Source organism: Neofelis nebulosa, chromosome 16, assembly GCF_028018385.1.
Source record: "Neofelis nebulosa isolate mNeoNeb1 chromosome 16, mNeoNeb1.pri, whole genome shotgun sequence".
Taxonomy (NCBI): domain Eukaryota; kingdom Metazoa; phylum Chordata; class Mammalia; order Carnivora; family Felidae; genus Neofelis; species Neofelis nebulosa.
Genome location: NC_080797.1, coordinates 16,502,190 through 16,522,254, shown reverse-complemented (window position 1 = coordinate 16,522,254; position 20,065 = coordinate 16,502,190). Strand labels below are relative to the sequence as shown.

The 20,065-nt window shown below is 53.3% G+C and overlaps 1 protein-coding gene across 4 annotated transcripts in view; it reads right to left on the bottom strand.

Annotated features, from left to right (window-relative positions):
- Nucleotides 1-6,982, bottom strand: part of USP36 (ubiquitin specific peptidase 36) — a 31,770-nt gene extending 24,788 nt beyond the window's left edge. For 3 of the 4 annotated variants that reach the window (XM_058705708.1, XM_058705709.1, XM_058705710.1), the window contains exons 1-2: nt 6,564-6,980; nt 5,834-6,055 (exon numbers count right to left, since the gene is read on the bottom strand). In XM_058705708.1, the coding sequence (XP_058561691.1) occupies nt 5,834-6,055; nt 6,564-6,816 (475 nt within the window). In that variant the 5' untranslated portion in view covers nt 6,817-6,980. Of the gene's footprint in view, nt 1-5,833; nt 6,056-6,563 lie in introns of all 4 variants that reach the window. The other variant, XR_009255425.1, reaches the window with a different exon arrangement.
- Nucleotides 6,983-20,065: the final 13,083 nt, after the last annotated feature.

Here is a 20,065-nt window from a genome sequence, read left to right as displayed (position 1 = left end):
CGGGAGGTTAAGGACAGCCAGGTCGGGGAGCCGTCCGCTCTTACACAGTCCACGACGACGTGGCTCCGTCTCTGGGGAGCACAGGCAGCACACCGTGCAGCCACAGACCGCACGTCAACGGGCGGGATGTGCGCCTCGGAACGTGACCTACAGAGCAGGCAGCGGGCCAGACTGAGACCACAGGCCACGCTCCGCCAGCCCCTGCCGTGTGTGAAACTATTTGCTGCTGCTCGGGCAGCCGGCCGGACGGTGGTACGTCTTAACCTTTATTTCAAATAATGACATCTTTTAAATGCAGAGAAGTACAAAGCCTATACCATTGAGCGCCAACCCGTTTTAGGGGCTCCGGAAGGAAAACACCGCCGTGACAGCGACGTCTCCTCCCCTGCACTGCCCACACGCCCTCATCGGAGGTCACCGCGATCCCGAACTAGGTCACAACTGCTCCCGCTTACGTAGTTATTGTGCTAACGCACGAGCGTGTGTACCCACAAACAATAAGCATGCTTACGCTTGGCCTACATACACTACGCCACGCAGTGTGAACGGCTCGGCAGTTTTGACGTGGTTGTGGTTCCTTCACGTAGGCTGGAGTATCTGACCACAGGAACAGACCACGGTTCACTTACATGCTTCCCGCTGACTCTGTGTCTCTGCTCCCACAAACAGTCCCGCACCTGCTTCCTCGTGTGCAACCTTCTCTAACGCATACGCCCACGACGGACTTCGGGGTCCCGGGGCAGGCGCGTCTTCGATTCTGCAGGATACCTGCTGTTCCACATACCCTATGTTACTTCTCAAACAGGCCCAGCTTGTACCACAAACCAATCATTCTCGCCTGCAACACTCCTCCTTACCCAGTTACTTAGGCCCGTCTCAGAATCGATACTGAAACGGCATGCGGCCTGCTCACCACACGCACATGAGAACTCTAGTACTTAAAAACAGAAAAGAACTTGCATCAGCAAAGACGTGCAGAAACTGGAAACCCTGCACACTGTCGCTGAGGACGGAGAACGGCGCAGGGGCTGTGAAAACAAACAGTATGGCGCCTCCCGGAGAAATTAAAAATGGAATTCCCGTAGGAATCAGCCATTCCACTCCAGGGTGCACGCCCAAGAGGACGGGCAACGGGGTCTCGAGCGGGTGTTCGCACACCACCGCTCACAGCGTTATTCACAAGCGCTACAGCACAGAAGCCAAGTGTCCCCCCACAAGCGAGATGGACACCGGAACGGTGTTCGGCTTGGAACAGAAAAGCGGACCCTGACACCTGCTACGGCGGGGACGAACCTTGGGGACGAGACGCTGGTGTAGTCGGCCAGACACGAGAGGCCCAACGCCATCGGGCTCTACCTCTGCGAGGGAGCCGGAGCAGGCCGGTTCACGGAGACAGAGGCGGGATGGGGGGCGCCGGGGTGGGGGGGAGGGGAGGGGGATGCGGACTCTGTCGCCACGGGCAGGGTTTCAACTTGGGACGATGGAGTTCCGGAGCCGGATGGGTGGCTGCACGGTAACGTGAATGCACCTCGTGCCGCTCAGCCGTGCGCTCAGAGCGGTAAGTCTGGGGGCGCCTGGCGCTCAGTCGGTGGAGGGTGCGACTCTTGAATCTCGGGGTCATGGGTCTGAGCTCCAGGTTGGGGGTGGAAAAAAAATACTAAAATCGGTTTTCTGGCTGGATCCCGGTGCCGAAGCGGTCCAGCCAGCATGTAGCAGTACCGGCGATACTTCTCAGGATCCTTGAGGATCTCGAAACAGCACATACTCGCGGAGGAAGAGAGGACAGCCCAAGCCCACTCGGGGTCACTCAGCCAGTGGGGTACAGGGGAAAAATACTAAAACTTCCCTTAATACTTTTACTCCAAAAAACCTTAGACACTGAGGCTCACCAACATTCGGCGGAGCGACCCAGAGCGACGCGGGCGCCCTCCCAGGAGAGGGAACCTGAGGGAACGGGGGACGTCCCACCACCGACAGGGCCGATCCCGGTGGCTCCCACCTCACACCCTCGCTCCCACGCGCCAGGTGTGATGGATGGGCTGCAGGAACTTATGGGTGTTTCCTACGTCCCTCCATCAGCCCTAATAAGGTGGACGACGGGTGCTGCAGAGGAAGCAGAAATGAAGGGCGGCGGTGCAGGGAAGGACAGAACAAAACTAGGGCAGAGCAGGGTCATCACCACCACCACCACCACGAGATGAAAGCAAAGAAAGCCTAGTCTGGTCTTACTGGAAGTCCACCCGAAACAACCCTAATGGCACCGAGGTCGCTACCGGAAATAGGGACTTATAATCAGCTAAGCCTCCAGCGTGCACAGTGCCTCAGTATTTTAACTGCAGCAGCCACAGAGCCATTCCGATCCCAAGACGTTACAAAATGCTAGTTTCCACCGCGTGGCCATCTTTCACGAAATAACAAAAAAGAACACAGCTGATATCCCCGAACACGTCACACAACCCAAACCTCTTACCCTACCGCTGCCCCTCTCTCGCTCCCATCTCCCTGCCCCAGGTCTAGCCTGATTTCCTATTTTCCTTGCGTACCAACTAAAAAAACCATGGTTCTTTTTTAGCCTTCTCCCATGCGCGTGTACCTAAATACCGTGTCGTCTTGCTTTTTCAGCTTTATAAACAGCAATTCACGCCGTATGCGGTCTTCTGGGACTTTTTCTTCACTCTGCCTTGTGGCCTTCGGATTCACCCGCGGAGCGGGTCACTCGCGCTCCCGCACCACCGGGGGCTGCTCCGCCCCAGGCCCACCCGTGACTCCGGGATCCGTTCTGTTCACGGGCACCTGAGCTGCTGGCAGCCGTGTTTACACAGGTGTCGTGACAGGCGTGTCCGGAGCTTTCCTGCAGAACTGCTGGAGAGTATCTGGAAGAGGCCGGAGCAGACGAGCGTCAGAGGCTCTCGCTCACCTTCGTGCTGCCTGACGTTCAGTGTCGTCAGGCTTCTGAATCTTCACCCATCACAGAGCTGGGCCGTGGTACCGGTCCCGGTTGTGCTGGCGTTTCCCTGGTTCTGAGCGAGGCTGACCATCTCTCCCTGTCCTTCTGACCGCGAGCTTCCTCTTCTGTAAAATGCTGGTTCATAATCTTCATTTAGTTTTGGGTAGGTTGTCCGTCCCCTGTTGGTCTGTATTCTTTCCACATTCTCAGCAGTGATCCTCTGCTGGCGACGCGTCCCAGGTTCTGCCTCTGGTTCGCAGCTCCGTTTGCCTTTTGATTTCCTTCAAGTGCTTTTTGTGAACCAAAGTTGCTACTTTTAATGCATTGGAATTCGTCATTTGTGATAGTTAGTGCTGAGTCCTGTTTAAGAAATCTCCTATCCTGGGGCTCCCCGGGGATGCTCAGGCGGTTAAGCGTCTTTGACTCAGGTCATGATCTCGCAGTCTGTTGAGTTCCAGCCCCGCGTCGGGCTCTGTGATGGCAGCTCAGAGCGTGGAGCCTGCTTCAGATTCTGTGTCTTCCTCTCTCTCTGCCCCTCCCCTGCTCATGCTCCGTCTCTCGATAATAAGAAATAAACATTAAAAAAAAAAAAAAAAAAAGAAAGAAAAAAAGAAAAATCTCCCCTCCTAAGGCCAGAAAGATAGTTGCCAACATTTGCTATCAGAGTGTGACGTTTGCTTCCGATATTAAATTTTGAACGCATCTTTTGTGCACGGCTGTGCTGTGAAATGGGGGTCCTATCTCACTCTTCCCAGATGAAAGCCTGAGTTCTTTCAAAGTTCCATTTGTTTAAAACGCGAGACACGTGAAACAGCGGCATGTAGGTAACACACTTCCAGATACGTGCAGGTCTGTTTCTGGGCTCTGCTCCACCGCACTGGTCAGTCTGTCCCTCCCTGACCCAATACTCTCGACTCTTTAGCTTCTCTACTTGACAAGACTTCCTAGCTGGTAGGGCATCTCTCTCCCTATAGCCTCCTTCAGAAGCGTCTTGGTGATACTGAGTCCTCTGCTTTGCTTTTTCGTATACATTCTAGAATCAGCCGGAGTTACGTTAACGAATCTACGTTAATCTGGGGAGAACCAACATTTTTATAACAGCGAGGCTTCCTTCTGAATGAAGGCAGCTATCTTCGTGTATGTAGGTTCTTGTGTAACGTCCTTCAGTGAGAGATCTCTTGGTAAATTTAAGTCTAGACACTTTATCATTTTTGTTGCTATTACAAACTTTTTTCGTAGTAGCAACTTCTTTCTAAACTCGTTTGGTGCGGAGAAATTCAACTAACTTTTCGTACACTGACACATTTAGTTACATTGCCAAATTTCTAATTTATAGTTTCTTTCGCTTTTCTTTTCTTTTCTTCCTTCCTTCTTTTTTTTTTTTCCTTCCTTAGGAACATTATTTTCAAGTTAACAATGGTGCGTTCTCTCCTTTTTCCCCCCACGTCACCACTCTGGCTAAGACGGACACATCTTCAACACAAGGGGTGACAGGCACCCTTATTTCACGCTGTGTTTTGAAGAGTATATGCTTCCAATATTTTCCTGTTGAGAAATTTGGGGGGTTTTTTGTTTGTTTTTGTTTTTTCGTGTTTGGTAGGTAACCATTTATCAAGATAAGGAAACTCCTTCCTATTGCTGCTTTACTAAAAGCTCATCATCAATTTCTTTTTTGGGCATCTATTTGCAGGCGACCGTTCCCTTTTCATCTGCTGATACATCAATTAAGGAAACAAAATTAGCAGTCACTTACACGGCACTAAACTGTGGCCCAAGTACCGTTCTGAGCATTTCCCGTGATTCATTCAAACTTCCCAACAACACTATCAGGATCATAGCATTTAAGAGTCACACTTGGGAGATTTTCAAATTTTAGAACATCCTTCCAGGGCTACGATGAACACAAACTGCTCACAGTGTTTAAAAGACTATGGAGTTTGGGGGCGCCTGGGTGGCTCAGTCGGTTGAGCGTCCGACTGCGGCTCAGGTCACGATCTCACGGTCCGCGAGTTCGAGCCCCGCGTCGGGCTCTGTGCTGACAGATCGGAGCCCGGAGCCTGTTTCCGATTCTGTGTCTCCCTCTCTCTCTGACCCTCCCCCGTTCATGCTCTGTCTGTCTCTGTCTCAGAAATAAATAAACATTTTAAAAAAATTAAAAAAAAAAAAGACTGGAGTTTGGTAGTAGTTTGTCTAGAAGTTTCTTAACTACATTCGTGAATCAGATGGGGCTGTAATTTTTCTTATGTTGTACTCGTTTAATTTCATTCCCCAAGTTATTAGAACCTCGTAGAACGAGCTGGGGGGGTTTTCTCTCCATCTCTATTCTCTGGAAGAGTTTGTGAAGCACTGCAACGAACTGTTTCTCAAAATTTTCATGAAGCTCACCCAGAAGTCATCTCAGCCTGGTATTTTCTTCATGGGAAGATCTAATCCGCCCATGTAATTTCTTTATTAGTTACAAGGCTTTTAAAACTTTCTACTTGCTTCAGTTTTGGTAAGTTACATTTTATTTCACCCCTCTTACCCATTTTAAATTTCTACTTGGGGGCATGTTTTATAATGCGCATAAAACGCTGACTGGTACGATAACGGATGTATAAAGTCGTGGAATATACGTAGTTTGGATGTATTTTTTGAAAACCCCTCTCTCCGTTTAGGTACTCCTTTTTACAAGAGTTTGGGACCAACGCTCTACCTGAGACTGGCTTCCACGGCCCGTCCTGCTGCGGGCACACGACAAATTTAGGTTTTGTCAGTTACTACGTCACGAATGTCACTCCGAAATCTGACCCGGGCTGAGGGCTGGCAGGCCGTGAGCACGTGGGTTTGTCTCCGCGGGACACCGTCCGGTCCCCCACGACCCCCAGGCCGCCCCCTCCCACTCACAGTTGCGAGCATGCTCCTTGGAGAGCAGGTAGTTGGCCAGAGGCGGGGTGTAGGTCAAGCACTGTACGGTCGAGTTCAAGAAGCAGGTGTTGCCGAGGTTGTGGAGCCCTGCTCCCACGCGGTAAACCCGCTCCCACTTTAGAGACAGCCGCTCGGTGGGGAAGAGCACTTTCTGTGGGGCGGGGACACCGTCCCCACAGCTCTCGTACGCATGCTCGCTGCCTGTGAGAGAAGGGACGAGGGAAGAAAAAAGGGCCTGAGTCCACGCACAGATGGACCACGAGAGGCACACTCAGCCTGCACGTGGCCAAAACACGGCGTCAAAGGCTAACTGGTGTTCCCGCCCACCGGGAGTTGTCATCCCACGGTCCTCACAGACTGCATAGGTCTGGAATTCGAGGAGCCCCCCACGGATGGGAAGGCAAGACTCAGAACGAACGGCTAGAGGGGCCAGGCCCCCGCATGCTGAGGCCCAGCCCGCTCCTCTCGTTTCCAAGCCCCGCTTCTGATGAAACACACACGAGTTCCAAGGCCTCTCTAAGGTCACGGATCTCTTTCTGAGCAACCCCGTGTCGTTATTTCTACGACTGAAAGCCACCGACCCCACTGAAACCTCCCAACTCTCTGACCACGTCTCTAGTTTTGTTCCTCCCACTCGCCCACCGCTCCGTCCATCCGCGTGGTCAACACACATCGAGACCCCTCCTGCCAGCCAACCGTGCGTCTGTACCCTGTCTCCTGGCCTGAGGCTCGTCTCCACTCCTGTGGCGACCGGCTCCCTCCGTTTTAGGGTTCAGCAAGACATATTTGCTCTTTAAGGACTCCAGCTGATAGGAGAAACTCTTGCTGGCTGGCTCGAACTCAATCTTCTGTAGAAGGACTTTCTTGGCAGAGGAGGCCAGGAGCTTCCCCAGCTCTCCATCGTCAGCCGAGTCCTTGCGGCCGGGTTTCAGGGCTTCCTTCAACTTATCGACTATTGGCATGGTGCATCACCGTGGGGACAAGAAGGGACACAGAGCGACGAGTACCCAGGTCCCAGGAACAAAGCATCACTTCTCTGCAATCCCCTCTTTGGTCTTTACGGATGCTAGCCACCACACAAGCTTCTCTGGATCGGCTGCCAACCCTACAAAGGAAGCGTAAAACACGGAAACGTGTCACCAACCGCTTGGACGGAGCAGAGGCCGTGCTTCTCTCAGAAAGACCAGGTGCTTCCACAAACAGCACCGAACACACAGTGACGGCACCGGCGCCAGGCGAGCCGCGCGACGTGCATTTGCTCCATACGGGACCGCGCACCTCCGGCCGGCCACACCTGCCTTCAAAAGGTGACCTCGTGGTCCTAATGTGTGCTCACAAACAGGGAAGCGCGAACTCTCACAGGACACCCTGGTTGCACACACAAATCCATGTGATAAAAGAAGTAAATGATGGGGCGCCTGGGTGGCGCAGTCGGTTAAGCGTCCGACTTCAGCCAGGTCACGATCTCGCGGTCCGTGAGTTCGAGCCCCACGTCGGGCTCTGGGCTGACGGCTCGGAGCCTGGAGCCTGTTTCCGATTCTGTGTCTCCCTCTCTCTCTGCCCCTCCCCCGTTCATGCTCTGTCTCTCTCTGTCCCAAAAATAAATTAAAAAAAAAAAAAAAAAAAAAGAAGTAAATGGGGCAACTGGGGGGGCTCCGTCGGTTGAGCGTCCGACTTGGGCTCAGGTCATGATCTCGCGGTTCATGGGTTCAAGCCCGGAGCCTGCTTCCGATTCTGTGTCTCCCTGTCTCTCTGTCCCTCTCTTATTCATGCTCTGCCTCTGTCTCTCAGAGATAGAGAAATAAACGTTAAAAAAATAAAAAAAAAAAAAGAAAACATGACTTCAGAGGCACCTGGGTGGCTCAGTCAGTTAAGCGTCCGACTCGGGCTCAGGTCACGATCTCGCGGTTCGTATGTCCGAGCCCCACATTGGACTCTGTGCTGGCAGCTCAGAGCCTGCTTGGGATTCTCTCTCTGCTCCTCCCCCTCTCATGCTGTCTCTGTCTCCCTCAAAATAAATAAATACACTTTTCAAAAGATGAAATAAATAAAATCTTTGCAAAAACAAAATTTCTGCAAACAAACCCAGAAACTTAAGGGGCGCCTGGGTGGCTCAGTCAATTGAGCGTCCGACTTCGGCTCAGATCATGATCTCACGGTTCAAGGGTTCGAGCCCCGCGTGGGGCTCTGTGCTGACAGCTCAGAGCCTGGAGCCTGCTTGGGATTCTGTGTCTCTCTCTCTGTCCCTCCCCCATTTGTGCTCTGTATCTCTATCTCGCAAAAATAAATAAACGTAAAAAAACCTTTCTTTTTTTGGCGAGAGCGCATACAGGCACATGTGCGCGTGAGCAGGGGAGGGCCAGAGAAAAGGAAAGGAAGAATCCCTACCAAGTTCCAGACTCAGTGCGGAGCCCAACACAGGTCTCGAACCCACACCGCCAGATCACGACCTTGGGCTAAAATCAAGAGTGGGATGCTTAACCAACTGAGCCACCCAGGCACCCTGGAACTTATCTTTAAAAGAGCAAGCACAAATTCTTTGATTTGAGGAAACAGAAGAACCTTTCCTGAGTTGTTATCCAAGTGTTCCCACCACCTGAATAAGCCGACAACTCGGAGAAATGAGAAGATGCATAGAAACCTCTGCTGCCTTACCTGGACGTCTGAACTTGGGCGTGCTGCTGTTGCAGCATGGGGTCAGGTTCTGGGCCAGAGCGGGCAGGTGCGGTGCGCGACCCTCAGATGCCCGAGCTCCTCGCCTTTGGCTTGGTCAATCACCAAAGCTGCGGGCCTGTCGTTCAGAATCTGTGGGGTGAACAGAGCACCACGTGAGGCACGGTCCCCTCGGCCCCACTGCATGGACACAGGGCAGGGAGGCCGACGATCTCCCTGGAAGAGTCGGTGTTAAGGCTGAAGGAGTGTCGACTGCTGGATTTAGGAAGATTCTGGAGAAGAACTGAACGCACCAGCTCCAAACTCTGCAATGTGCACACGAGGGAACCAGTGCCCTCTGCCCTGCGTCCTAACCTTCAAACCAGAGACAAGTCCAGGGGCCAAAAATCCCCAGGGAGCTCCGGTCCACAATGCTTTCCAGAAAGCGAGAGGTAATAATCACCTCCAACTTCCACGTTTCAGAGACCAGTAGAAAAAAGAAAAAAAAAAAATTGAAGGAGCAGAGAGAATCGCCACATTTTCACTTTGCTAAGTGCAGATTTCTTGTCCTTGCCATCCACGATCACTATGATTCCATAAAATTAAGGTACTGAAAATTTTTTTGCGGTGAAAACGTTCGAATGTATACAACGTGGGGGCGCCTGGGTGGCTCAGGTGGTTAAGCGTCTGACTTTGGCTCAGGTCATGATCTCGCAGCTTGGGAGTTCGAGCCCCGCATCAGGTTCTCTGTCAGCAGACTTCGCTTTGGATCCTCTGTCCTCCTCTCTCTCTGCCCCTCCACTGCTCTCTCAAAAATAAACATACGTTCTTTTTCCTTCTAAATATATGCAATGTGGAGAAATCAACATAGGGACCACCACGTTCCCTTTATTCATATCAGCAGTTACTATGTGGGCCCAATCCATATTCCTCTCCCGTCCCCACGTTACCGACAGCAAATTTCAGATACATTGTATTTCATATCCATAAATAAAAGCATACCCACACCAAAATAAAGAGGGAGCATAATAAACGTGATCTCAGAAGAAAAGCCAATGTGGAAACTGAAGATCCCGGTCTTACAAAAATCGCCCTATAATATCCCTGTTCTAATCAAGACTCATACCTCACTGTGCACAGGTGAGGGCATAGACAGACATGGGCCCAAGGGCAAATGTTGGGGGACCAAACAGCGAGGGGACGAACAGAACTCGGGAGATATAACCCGATTTATTTCAAGAGAAGTAATTTCAAGAACCCCTATCCCACCGCCCACTCCTCACTGTGGAAGTCAGAGATTTTTGAACAAACGTCATTTTTCAACTTCTGACAAAGATCGACCCCTATGTCACCGATGCCGTCCAAAACATCAATAACCAAAAAGTTATTTCCCTCTGAGGGGCAGGAACCCAGAGAAAAACGTCCTTGCAATCACCAGCAAGCCCTCTGATGTGCGCATCTGACAACCTGCTCTTCCAAAGTCGGGAAGGATGCTCCCTCCATTCCGCGTCGCTTATGGTCCAGAACAGCTCGGGCTCCCGGGTGCCTGGTTCCACCTCGGAGAGCAGCCGGACACAGCTGCCTCATATTCCCTCTCCCTCCGCCCTGTAAATTCACTTTTCCAGGATGAAATGCACTCAAGACTCACAGGGTCAACCACGTGCTGGTGGGGGAGGAGCCCCAGATGGACAGAGCTCCGGCCTCCCTGGGGCACCTTCACAGGGGGCCTCCGGGCTCTTCTGCAGAGGCGAGCAGAGCCTCCCTCTCCTTGGAGGCCGGATTCTCAGCAATCGCTTACAGAAAGCAGGCTGGACGCTTTCCTCTCTCATCGCTCTCGGTTTTAGAATGCTACTCGGTCTAGCTCCTATAACCCCAGGGGAGACTCCACACTACCCACTAAAACGGGTATTTTAAACACCCTCCTCCCACCTTGTCCTCACCCACTCGCATCCACCTTGACCATGACCCTGAGGAAGGTTACCTTCTCCGGGGGTAAGTCTTTCCCACGTTTTTCACTAAAAGGAAAAAAATGAGATGGCAGCACTGTTGCCAAACCGAACAGGCTCCTCCAGATTTTGACTTAAGCCATTTCAGAGAGTCTGGTTTCTGCATAAATGATGCTTCCGTGGGTAAGGACCGTGTCCACGACCGACACAGGCAGTTGCCTCCTCCGACCCCCCGGAGCTCCTGGCTGGGGCAGGCTCTCCCCTCCAACACCGGTCAGGGTTCCCCGGGAACAGCAAAGAGGAAGCCTCCCGGACCCTTCCTGTGGAGCCCCCCGAACCCCGCACGGACGACGCGCCCCTGACCCTCCCCGTGGACTGCAGAACCCTCTCGGACCGCGCGCCCCTGACCCTCCCCATGAACCCCGGAGCCCCTCGCGGGCCGCGCACCCATGACCCTCCCCGTGGACCCCCGAGCCCCTCGCGGAACGCGCGCTCCTGGCCCTTCCCGTGAACCCCCGAGCCCCTCACGGACAGAGCAGCCTCGAACTGGCCAACCGAGTAGCCCTGGGCCCTCCCTACGGGTCCCTGAGCCCCTCGAGGACGAGTACCCACATGTCCCCTGTGCGGCGCCCCCCCCGCCCCCCCGCCAGGGCGCATCTTCCCGCACCCCAGGCCCCGCGGAAGCCCTCCACCCGGCCGGACGCGCAGCCTTCTCTCGGCCCGCGCGCGGCCACCACCCGGCCCCAGCCTACCCGGCCCTCGGTGGGCCCGGCTTCAGGCCCGCGGCGCTGGCGTCTGCTCCGCCCGGGCCCTGCACACGCACCATCCGGGCCTCGGGCGCCTCACACACGTGTCACCGCGGCGCTTAAAGGCGCCGCGACTCGAGGCCAGCGCTGCCGGACTCGAAACGTCGTGGCTGCTTTAAGAGCAGCAGGCCCGCTCCCTGGGCCCGCCCACAGTCGCTCTACGCAGCCGATACGTCATCCCCTCATCCCGCGGTCCCGCCCCCTACGCGATGACGCAAGCACGCACAGTCGGAGACGCCCCGCCCCCTGGGTCGGAGCCGGGCGAGTTCCCGGAGAGCACGTGAGGCGTCCGCTTCCGGGTCCTTAACGCGCAACGCACCTGGCGCGGTCTCAGACCCGGCGCGGCCTCAGTCCCGCGCCCAGTGCCCGGCGCGGGTGGTGCTGATGTCGCGGGGTGTCGGCCTCGCTCTCCAGGGCCTTTAGTGACCGAGTCCCGGACCGGGCGCGATGAGGGCAGCAGGCCCGGAAAAGCCAGGGAGGGCCGAGCAAAGAGCTGCTGGGATGACTGTGGGGAGTGGTGGCGGTTGACCTCTGAAATGTCCGGGGGGGGGGGGGGGGGACCGTGTGCAATTCCCTGGCCCCACTCCCGACCTCCAAACGCATCATCCTGTGACGACTGCGTTCAGCTCTTGGTTGAATGCTTGCAAATACGCATTGCTTCTGCGGTATCTTAAAACATCCTTTTCACCAGACCCACTCCTCGCGTGAACGGGCAGGGGGGAGAACGAGCGGCTCCTAACCTGACCTTCCGTGACTCTCTGACACTGACGAGGGCAGCGGGTGGGAATAAACGACCCAAAATCACAACCTGGCGCTCAGAGCCTTGTCTGCCTGCTCTTTCTTGGCAGGGAAGCCTGCGGCGGGTTGGGTGAGCTCCTGGGGGAACCGCCTAGAGCTAGTCTCCATGCCCACGCTGCACCCCGACAGTCCTTGGGGCCAGGATTGGAGATGGACCCACAACAGGTGTCACTGGGACAAAATTCACCCTGTAGTTGTTACGTGGATGCTGGTGTCCTGAAAAAGCAAACAAGCAGAAACAAAACCGTAGGGGCCCGGGCCTGGGAGAGCCCTCAGGAGCTTCAGATTGAGATCTGTTCCTGGGGTGAGAGCATTCTGTGCCCCGAGACAGTGATTCAAACCAAGACAGGTCTCACTATGGTGTCGCCTGATCCCATGTGTAAGCGAGTGATTAGAAGTGTGGGGGCAGGTCCCAAGGGCTGAACTGACAGGGGAAGGAGGAGACTAGGCTTTTATCCCAGCGCTGCCCTAATTCGCGGGTTGCTTTGGACAGTGAACTAACCTGGATTTCCTCATCTGGGGAATAAAGACAATCTCCAGCAGATCTGTAGCGCTTAACAAAACTGAACACCTTTGCTTCCATCTGCTGAACTGATTATGTGTCAGAGACCTAGCTGGTCTGTCGCCTTGCCAACATTGTATGCTTTAAGCCTCCCCGGCAACCCTATAAAAAGATACTGTTCCCATTTTACAGATTTAAAAAAAAAAAGTGAGCATGCGCACCATCTCTGCAAAGAGGTGATGTGAGGGTTTAAACCCAGGTGTTCCCGGCTCCAGGTTCATACCATTAGCTCAGGCCCCCAGAGAGACCCCGAAAATCTGAGATGACAGGTTAGCCGAGAGGCTTCTGTCCTGCTTCACAAAGTAATCTGAAACCTAGTAGGGAAGAGCTTTCCGCCACCCACACTCCCACCCTAACTCCCCCTCCTGACTCTCGATAAGAAAAGCCTCAGCGTGGAATCTCCTCGAGGTATGTTCAAGTAGGCCTTTCCTAAAGCGCTTAATCTCAAAGGTCACCAGAGAAATGCAAATGAAAACCACACGGAGGGATGTTTCATGCCCACTAGGACAGCTAAAATTGAAAACACCACGTGTTGGAGAGAAGGGGAGGCAAGTAGACTCGTAAAACCCCTAGGAGTATAACATGATGCAACGGTCTTAGAAAGAAAAGTTAAATGTTTCTTTTCAGTAACACAAACACCTGCCCCATGAGAGGTCCATTGCCGTGGCCATCACCACTGTAACTATGCCTGTAGTCCAGGACCTTCCACATGCGCAGCTGCAGCCCTCTGCTCCCCCGACCCCCATCTTGGGAACGGTGGGTCCAGTAAGTGTCTGCTGATCACCTCCCTGCAGGATCCACAAACCCTTGAGCCCACCATGCCCGGACACGGGTGCATTCCTTCTTGCCTCAACTGCCTCTCTTTTTCTGCCCTGTTGCCCCCTTGGGCTGCCGGGCTGGAGCTCAGACCGAATCCTTGTCCTTTTCAGCTTTTCCAAGCTCCCTGGCATCCAGGAGGGTCTGGCCACTGGGGGTCACTGGCGAGACTGGAGGGCAAAGGAAAGGAGTGGCCGGGCCTCTCTCTTCCACCCTTTCTGCTTGGAACAGGCGTCCCTGGCTCCCTCCAGCGATGTGCACTGTGGTTCCAGCCTTCTCCCTCCCCAGCCTGTCCCCTCCCTGGGCTCTTGTAGGACAGCCTCCAACCTCTGTCCCTCTGCCCTAGAAGTGCTAACAGCTGCCTGTTGTTCTCTGGTTGGCTTCCATCAGGTTGTAAGCAATCTCCGCTTTAATCCCGTTTTTTGTGTTTTTTTTTAAGTTTACTTCTTTATTTTGAGAGAGAGAGAGAGAGAGAGTGAATGGGGGAGGGCCAGAGAGAGAGGGAGAGGGAGAGAATCCCAGGCAGGCTCTGCCCGGTTAGCACAGAGCCCGATGCGGGGCTGGAACTCATGAACAATGAGATCGTGACCTGAGCCGACATCAAGAATTAGACACTTAACCGACTGAGCTACCCAGGCGCCCCAAATCCCCTCTGTTTTAAAATCTGCACAGAGTGGTTTTGGTGTTCCTGAGTGAACCCAGGCTGATACAGACAATGACCCCAACATCCACCTTCCTGGTCCACATCCTGGTCTCATCTCTCTCCCTCCCCGTGTAAATCGTCAATCAACAAATTTTGCTAATTTTACTACTCAAATATTCCTCAAGCCACTCTCTTCCCTCATCTAATTGCCCAAATAAAGCCCTTCTCCCTCTGCACCTGCGTTACTGGGATGGCCAAATCCATCACTCAAACGGCCAAAAAGAATAATATAGTTGAAAGGCCTACCCGAAAACACTGTGCACCTGCCTGAACCCTTCCCTGTCACCAGAAGCTGATGGGAAAGACAAGCTCCTTCGTATGGTCTCTAATGGTCCCTGGGAGGCTGGCTACTTGCTTGCCTTTTCCTCCTTCTCCCCCAGCCACTCCTTGCCCTGGATCTCTCAGCAGAGCTGAATCCAAGCGCCCCCCCTTCCCCCCCCTGCCCAGACCCTAACAAGGCTGTCTCTGTTGTAGGCTCCAACTGGTCTTTCTGCTAAATTCCCTTTCCCACTTGCCCTTCTCCAACGGCCTCAAGCACCACCTCCTCCAAGAAGTCTTCCTGGATTCCCTCCATCCCTGCCATTAGGTTTGTGTTGCCTTGGGCCTGCTGCACTTTCCATTTATATATTAATTGGAATGTTCTCTGGTCTTCTCCCTCCCCTACCATGACTCTTAAAGCCCTCACTATGTCTCACTCATCCGAGTGTCCCCGGGCCTGGTTCACTGCAGATATACTGTGCATGTAAATGTTCACGAAGACCAACCAAACAGAAAATGAAATAGTGAAGATGGGACAATTGAATAATCTCTAAATCCTGAAGGAGAAAGGGAGAAAAACACTGAAAATAATAAAACGTTCTCTTTTTTTTTTTTTTTTTTTAAGTAGCTTCGTGCCCAGTGCAGAGCCTCACGTGGGGCTTGAACTCAAGACTGCGAGATCAAGACCTGAGCTGAGATCAACAGTCAGACGCTTGCTTAACCGACTGAGCCACCCCGGTGCCCCGAAAATATTCTTTCTTTAAAAAGTGTTTTAAACGTTTATTCATTTTTCGAGAGAGAGAGAGACAGAGTGCAAGTGGAGGAGGGGAAGAGAGAGGGGGAGACACAGAATCCAAAACAGGCTCCGGGTTCTGAGCTGGCAGCACAGAGCCCGAGACGGGGATTGAACTCATGAACTGCGAGATCATGACCTGACCTTGTAGCAAGTAGGAGGCTTCACCGACCGAGCCACCCAGGTGCCCCTCCCCTAAAATTCTTAATTCAAAAAAAAAAAAAAAAGTGTAACCAAAATGAATCAAATTAGAACTTACCTTTTAAGAAAAATGTTTATTTTTGAGAGAGAGAGAGAGAGTGCACACACACACACACACACACACACACACACACACACACACACAAGTGGGGGAGGGGCAGAGAGAGGGGGAGAGAGAGAATCCCAGGTAGGCTCCACACTGTCAGTGCAGAGCCCGATGCAGGGCTTGAACCCGTGAACCAGGAGATCATGACCTGAGCCCAAGTCAGACGCTTAACCACCTGAGCCACCCAGGCGCCCCAAGACCTTCCGTTTAAATCCCAGCACCACCTTGCATTGGACACTCAGACCTCCGCCACTGCCCAGGGTGCCATACGAATCAGGCTCAACTAGGTTGTTCTTTGGCTTAGTCTGGGCCTGCCTGGGAAGGAGGTGGGTACTGGCCCAGGGGGCTGTGGCCAGAAGCTTCCCGTAGGGAGTTTCAGCCGTGACTAATTCTCCCCGATGCCCGGGAGAAGAAGTGACAGGTGTCACACCCAAGCCCAGGCCAGAGGCTGAGAATCTGCCGGGGCCTCCTTTGCTCCTTTTTCTGGCCGAAAGCGAAGGACTCTGAGGCTCCGGAAGGTGGTGGGGACACAGAGGGAAAGAGCCCAGGTCTCTGAATCGCCTGAGGGAGGTCACCCAACAAATGTCCCCGTTGATCTTGGCAAGAAATCCCCTCTCTTTGTTAGCTTCGGAGATGTTGGGTCTATCTGTTACGGAATCCACAGCCACCTTGCCTGGTGCACCTTTGCTCCCAGATCGCAGGGCCCTGGGGCTGTGGGGTGCTGAGGCAGGTGCCACGCACCTGGGACCACAGCGGAGGGGGGGTTCGATGCACCCGGTGTCCTTGGGGAAGTCGTCCCACGGCGACACCACGCCCTGGTTTATGCCGCACGCGTTGCGAGCACTCTCTTGCTCTCTCGAAAGTGTCCCAGTTTGGAAGATAAATTATATAGAGATGAATGTTCCAGACAGTTGAATTTGACCCTTTTTAAGTTTACAGACTACAACCCATCACAGGCATTTTGGTGTTTTGACGTGTCTTAGCTGACACTGGGATCTTGTCATGCTTGCTTCAAGTCTGGCAAAAACTTGTTCCGAAAGCTAACACATGCAAAGGAAAACAAAAGCCACTACAAGGCCCTTCTTCATGCAACCGGAAGGCAAAATGTCCCCAGGAGGGAGACAGTCTGGGGGAGGGTTAGCTGCTTATGCCAGGCTGGCGGCTGGCGGTCCTCCGGGATGCTGCGGGAGGGAGGAGGCCAGACCCCGCCTCTGCCCGGGTTCAACCCCAGCCCCAGTGCTTACTGGCCGGGTGCCCAGGAAACGGACCTCCCTATGCCTCAGACTCTTTATCTACCAACCAAGAAGGATGAGAGCATGGGCTTCTCGGATTTGGCCCGTGTCCCCTGGGATAGCGTACACGAAGCCCTCGGTATGAATCCTGGCGTGGAATAAAATGTTAGCTTTGGGGCGCCTGGGTGGCTCGGTCGGTGGAGCGGCCGACTTCGGCTCAGGTCACGATCTCGCGGTCCGTGGGTTCGAGCCCCGCGTCGGGCTCTGGGCTGATGATGGCCCAGAGCCTGGAGCCTGCTTCCGATTCTGTGTCTCCCTCTCTCTCTGTCCCTCCCCCGTTCATGCTCTGTCTCTCTCTGTCCCAAAAATAAAAATAAATAAACGTTGAAAAAAAATTTAAAAAAAAAATAAATAAATAAAAATAAAATGGTAACAAAGGGGGGCGCCCGGGTGGCTCGGTCGGTTGGGCGTCCGACTTCGGCTCAGGTCATGATCTCACGGTTTGTGAGTTCGAGCCCTGCGTCGGGCTCTGTGCTGACAGCTCGGAGCCTGGAGCCTGCTTCCGATTCTGTGTCTCCCTCTCTCTCTGCCCCTCCCCTGTTCGTGCTCTGTCTCTCTCTGTCTCAAAAGTATATAATTGTAAAAAAAAAAAATTTTTTTTTTAATAAAAAAAATAAAAAATAAAATAAAATGTTAGCTTTGACCAGGATTATTATTAGAATGATTTGCTAAGCAGGTGCCCAGGGGAGTTCAGGGTCAGAGTCTCCTGAGCCTGGGGAAAGTCACAAACATGAAAGGGTCAGGGTGTGTATGCAGAAGTTCCCACAGGCTGCTCTCCTTCAGAAGGTCTGCTTCTGGGCTGGCGTCTGGGAACGTGGATTTCAGGAGGGTTCCCCCTCTTAATCTCTGATAAGAACACATCCTGGGGGGCTCCTGGCTGGCTCAGTTGGTAGAGCATGTGACTCTTGATCTCGGGGTTGTGAGTTCGAGCCCCAGCTGGGTGTGGAGATCACTTAAAAAAAAAAATGAAAGGGGGGCGCCTGGGTGGCTCAGTCGGTTAAGGGTTCGACTTCGGCTCAGGTCACGATCTCCCGGTTCGTGGGTTTTCAAGCCCCGAGTGGGCTCTGTGCTGACAGCTCGGAGCCTGGAGACTGCTTCCGATTCTGTGTCTCCCTCTCTCTCTCTCTGCCCCTCCCCCGATCATTCTCTTTCTCTCTCTCTCTCTCTCTCTCTCTCTCTCTCTCTGCCCCTCCTCTGCTCACACTCTATCTCTCAAGAATAAATATTTAAAAAGAATGAAATAAAATAAAGTAGTTTGCAAAGATTAAGAAAACTGGGATGACTGTTGAAACGGGATCACAGGTGCACAGAGTTTGTTCTATTGTTCTCTGACTTAGAAAAAAAAATGTTTGGGGCGCCTGGGTGGCGCAGTCGGTTAAGCGTCCGACTTCAGCCAGGTCACGATCTCGTGGTCCGTGAGTTTGAGCCCCGCGTCAGGCTCTGGGCTGATGGCTCAGAGCCTGGAGCCTGTTTCCGATTCTGTGTCTCCCTCTCTCTCTGCCCCTCCCCCGTTCATGCTCTGTCTCTCTCTGTCCCAAAAATAAATAAAAAACGTTGAAAAAAAAATGTTTAATGTTTATTTAGTTTTTGAGACAGAGAGAGAGAGAGAGAGAGAGAGAGCGAGCATGAGTGGTAGAGGGGCAGGGAGAGAGAGGGAGACACAGAATAAGAAGCAGGCTCCGGGTTCTGAGCTGTCAGCACAGAGCCCGATGTGGGGCTCGAACTCACGGACCATGAGATCATGGCCTGGGCCAGAGTCAGGCGATCAACCGACTGAGCCACCAGGCACCCCTCTGCCTTTTTTTAATGTTTGAAAATTTCCGCAATAAGTGTTTTTCCAAAGTCCCACTTGACCTACATTACATAAAACAAACGAACCGGGTAGCAATCATGTGATGTGTTCTTTGCAAAGACCCCGTGGGGCCTCCAGAGGGCCACGCGTGCCCAGGAAGCGCATTCACACAACACGGATGGTTTGGGTCCGTTCCCAGGCCACTCCCCTCGTTTCACCCGACGGGAAGAACAATCCACACAGTTCTGCCACAGGTGACGTGAAATGGGTGACACTTAGTGGTTAGTGACACAGACATCGGGGCGAACTTGGTCCTCTTACCTCTTTGCTGCTCCAGGGTGTCGTCTAGAACTGTGTTCTCGCCGACCCAGCGGCAGCCGCGTAAAGCAGGGAATACACGTCTTCTGGTTTGTCCCAGGAAGGTCACGTTCTGCAAATGCGCCACGGGGTGGCTAAGGACTCAGACCATTAAAGAGTTTTCTTATGGTGACCTGGTGCGATGTGAGACTTGGTTCAAGTTTAAATCACGACAAGGCCATCTTTCCCGGCTCGAAGGAGAGTGGGCGCGGGGAGGGAGGGGAACCTGCGGGAAAAAAAGAGCCTTGGAGAGGAACTACAATGTATGGTCCTTATGAGGATCCTGATTCACACCAGTGGACCATAAAAAAGCATCCTATGGGACCATCGGAGATGTCTGAACACTGATACAAGCACATACCAATTACGTTTTTAGGGTGTGATTAAAATATTCCGGAACTGTGCTCCTTTTTCATTTTTTAAAAAAAATTTTCGCTTTTATTAAAAAAAAATTTGAATATTCATTTTTGAGAGAGAGAGAGAGAGAGAAAGAGAGGGAGCTGGGGAGAGGCAGAGAGAGAGGGAGACACAGAATCGGAAGCAGGCTCCAGGTTCCGAGCCGTCAGCATAGAGCCGGACGCGGGGCTCGAACCCACGGACCGTGAGATCACGAGCTGAGCCGAAGTCGGACGCTTAACCGACTGAGCCCCCCAGGCGCCCCGGAAATGTGTTTTAAATAGTCCTCATTTTTAAAAGACACGGACTGCAGCATTTACAGGTGACGCTGTTTCACACCTGGAATTTCCCTGATGACCTCAAGTGGGGTGTGCGGGGTGTGGACATGGGCGAAGAAGGAGGACGAGGGGCAGGGGGTGCTCCCCGTGGAGGACGCAAGATGGGCACGGGGCTCTGCTCTGCGTGCCACATAGCATAGCAAGCGGGGTGCGTCTGCTAGATGAACAAAGGGCCTGTGCCATGCACTCTGCCCCTTGGCCAATTTCGAATCATCTTTACCACTGTCTGCCCCGTCCCTGCTGAGTTACCCCACGTTCTCCTCTGAGCACCCAGCCCTCCGTTTCTCTCGTAGACGAAGCACCCTCCCCCCTTCCACGGGAGCAACTCCTTTGGAGGTGTCGGGGCTGGTTCTTACGCCACAACGTCGGATACAGCCACACGGACACAGCCAACG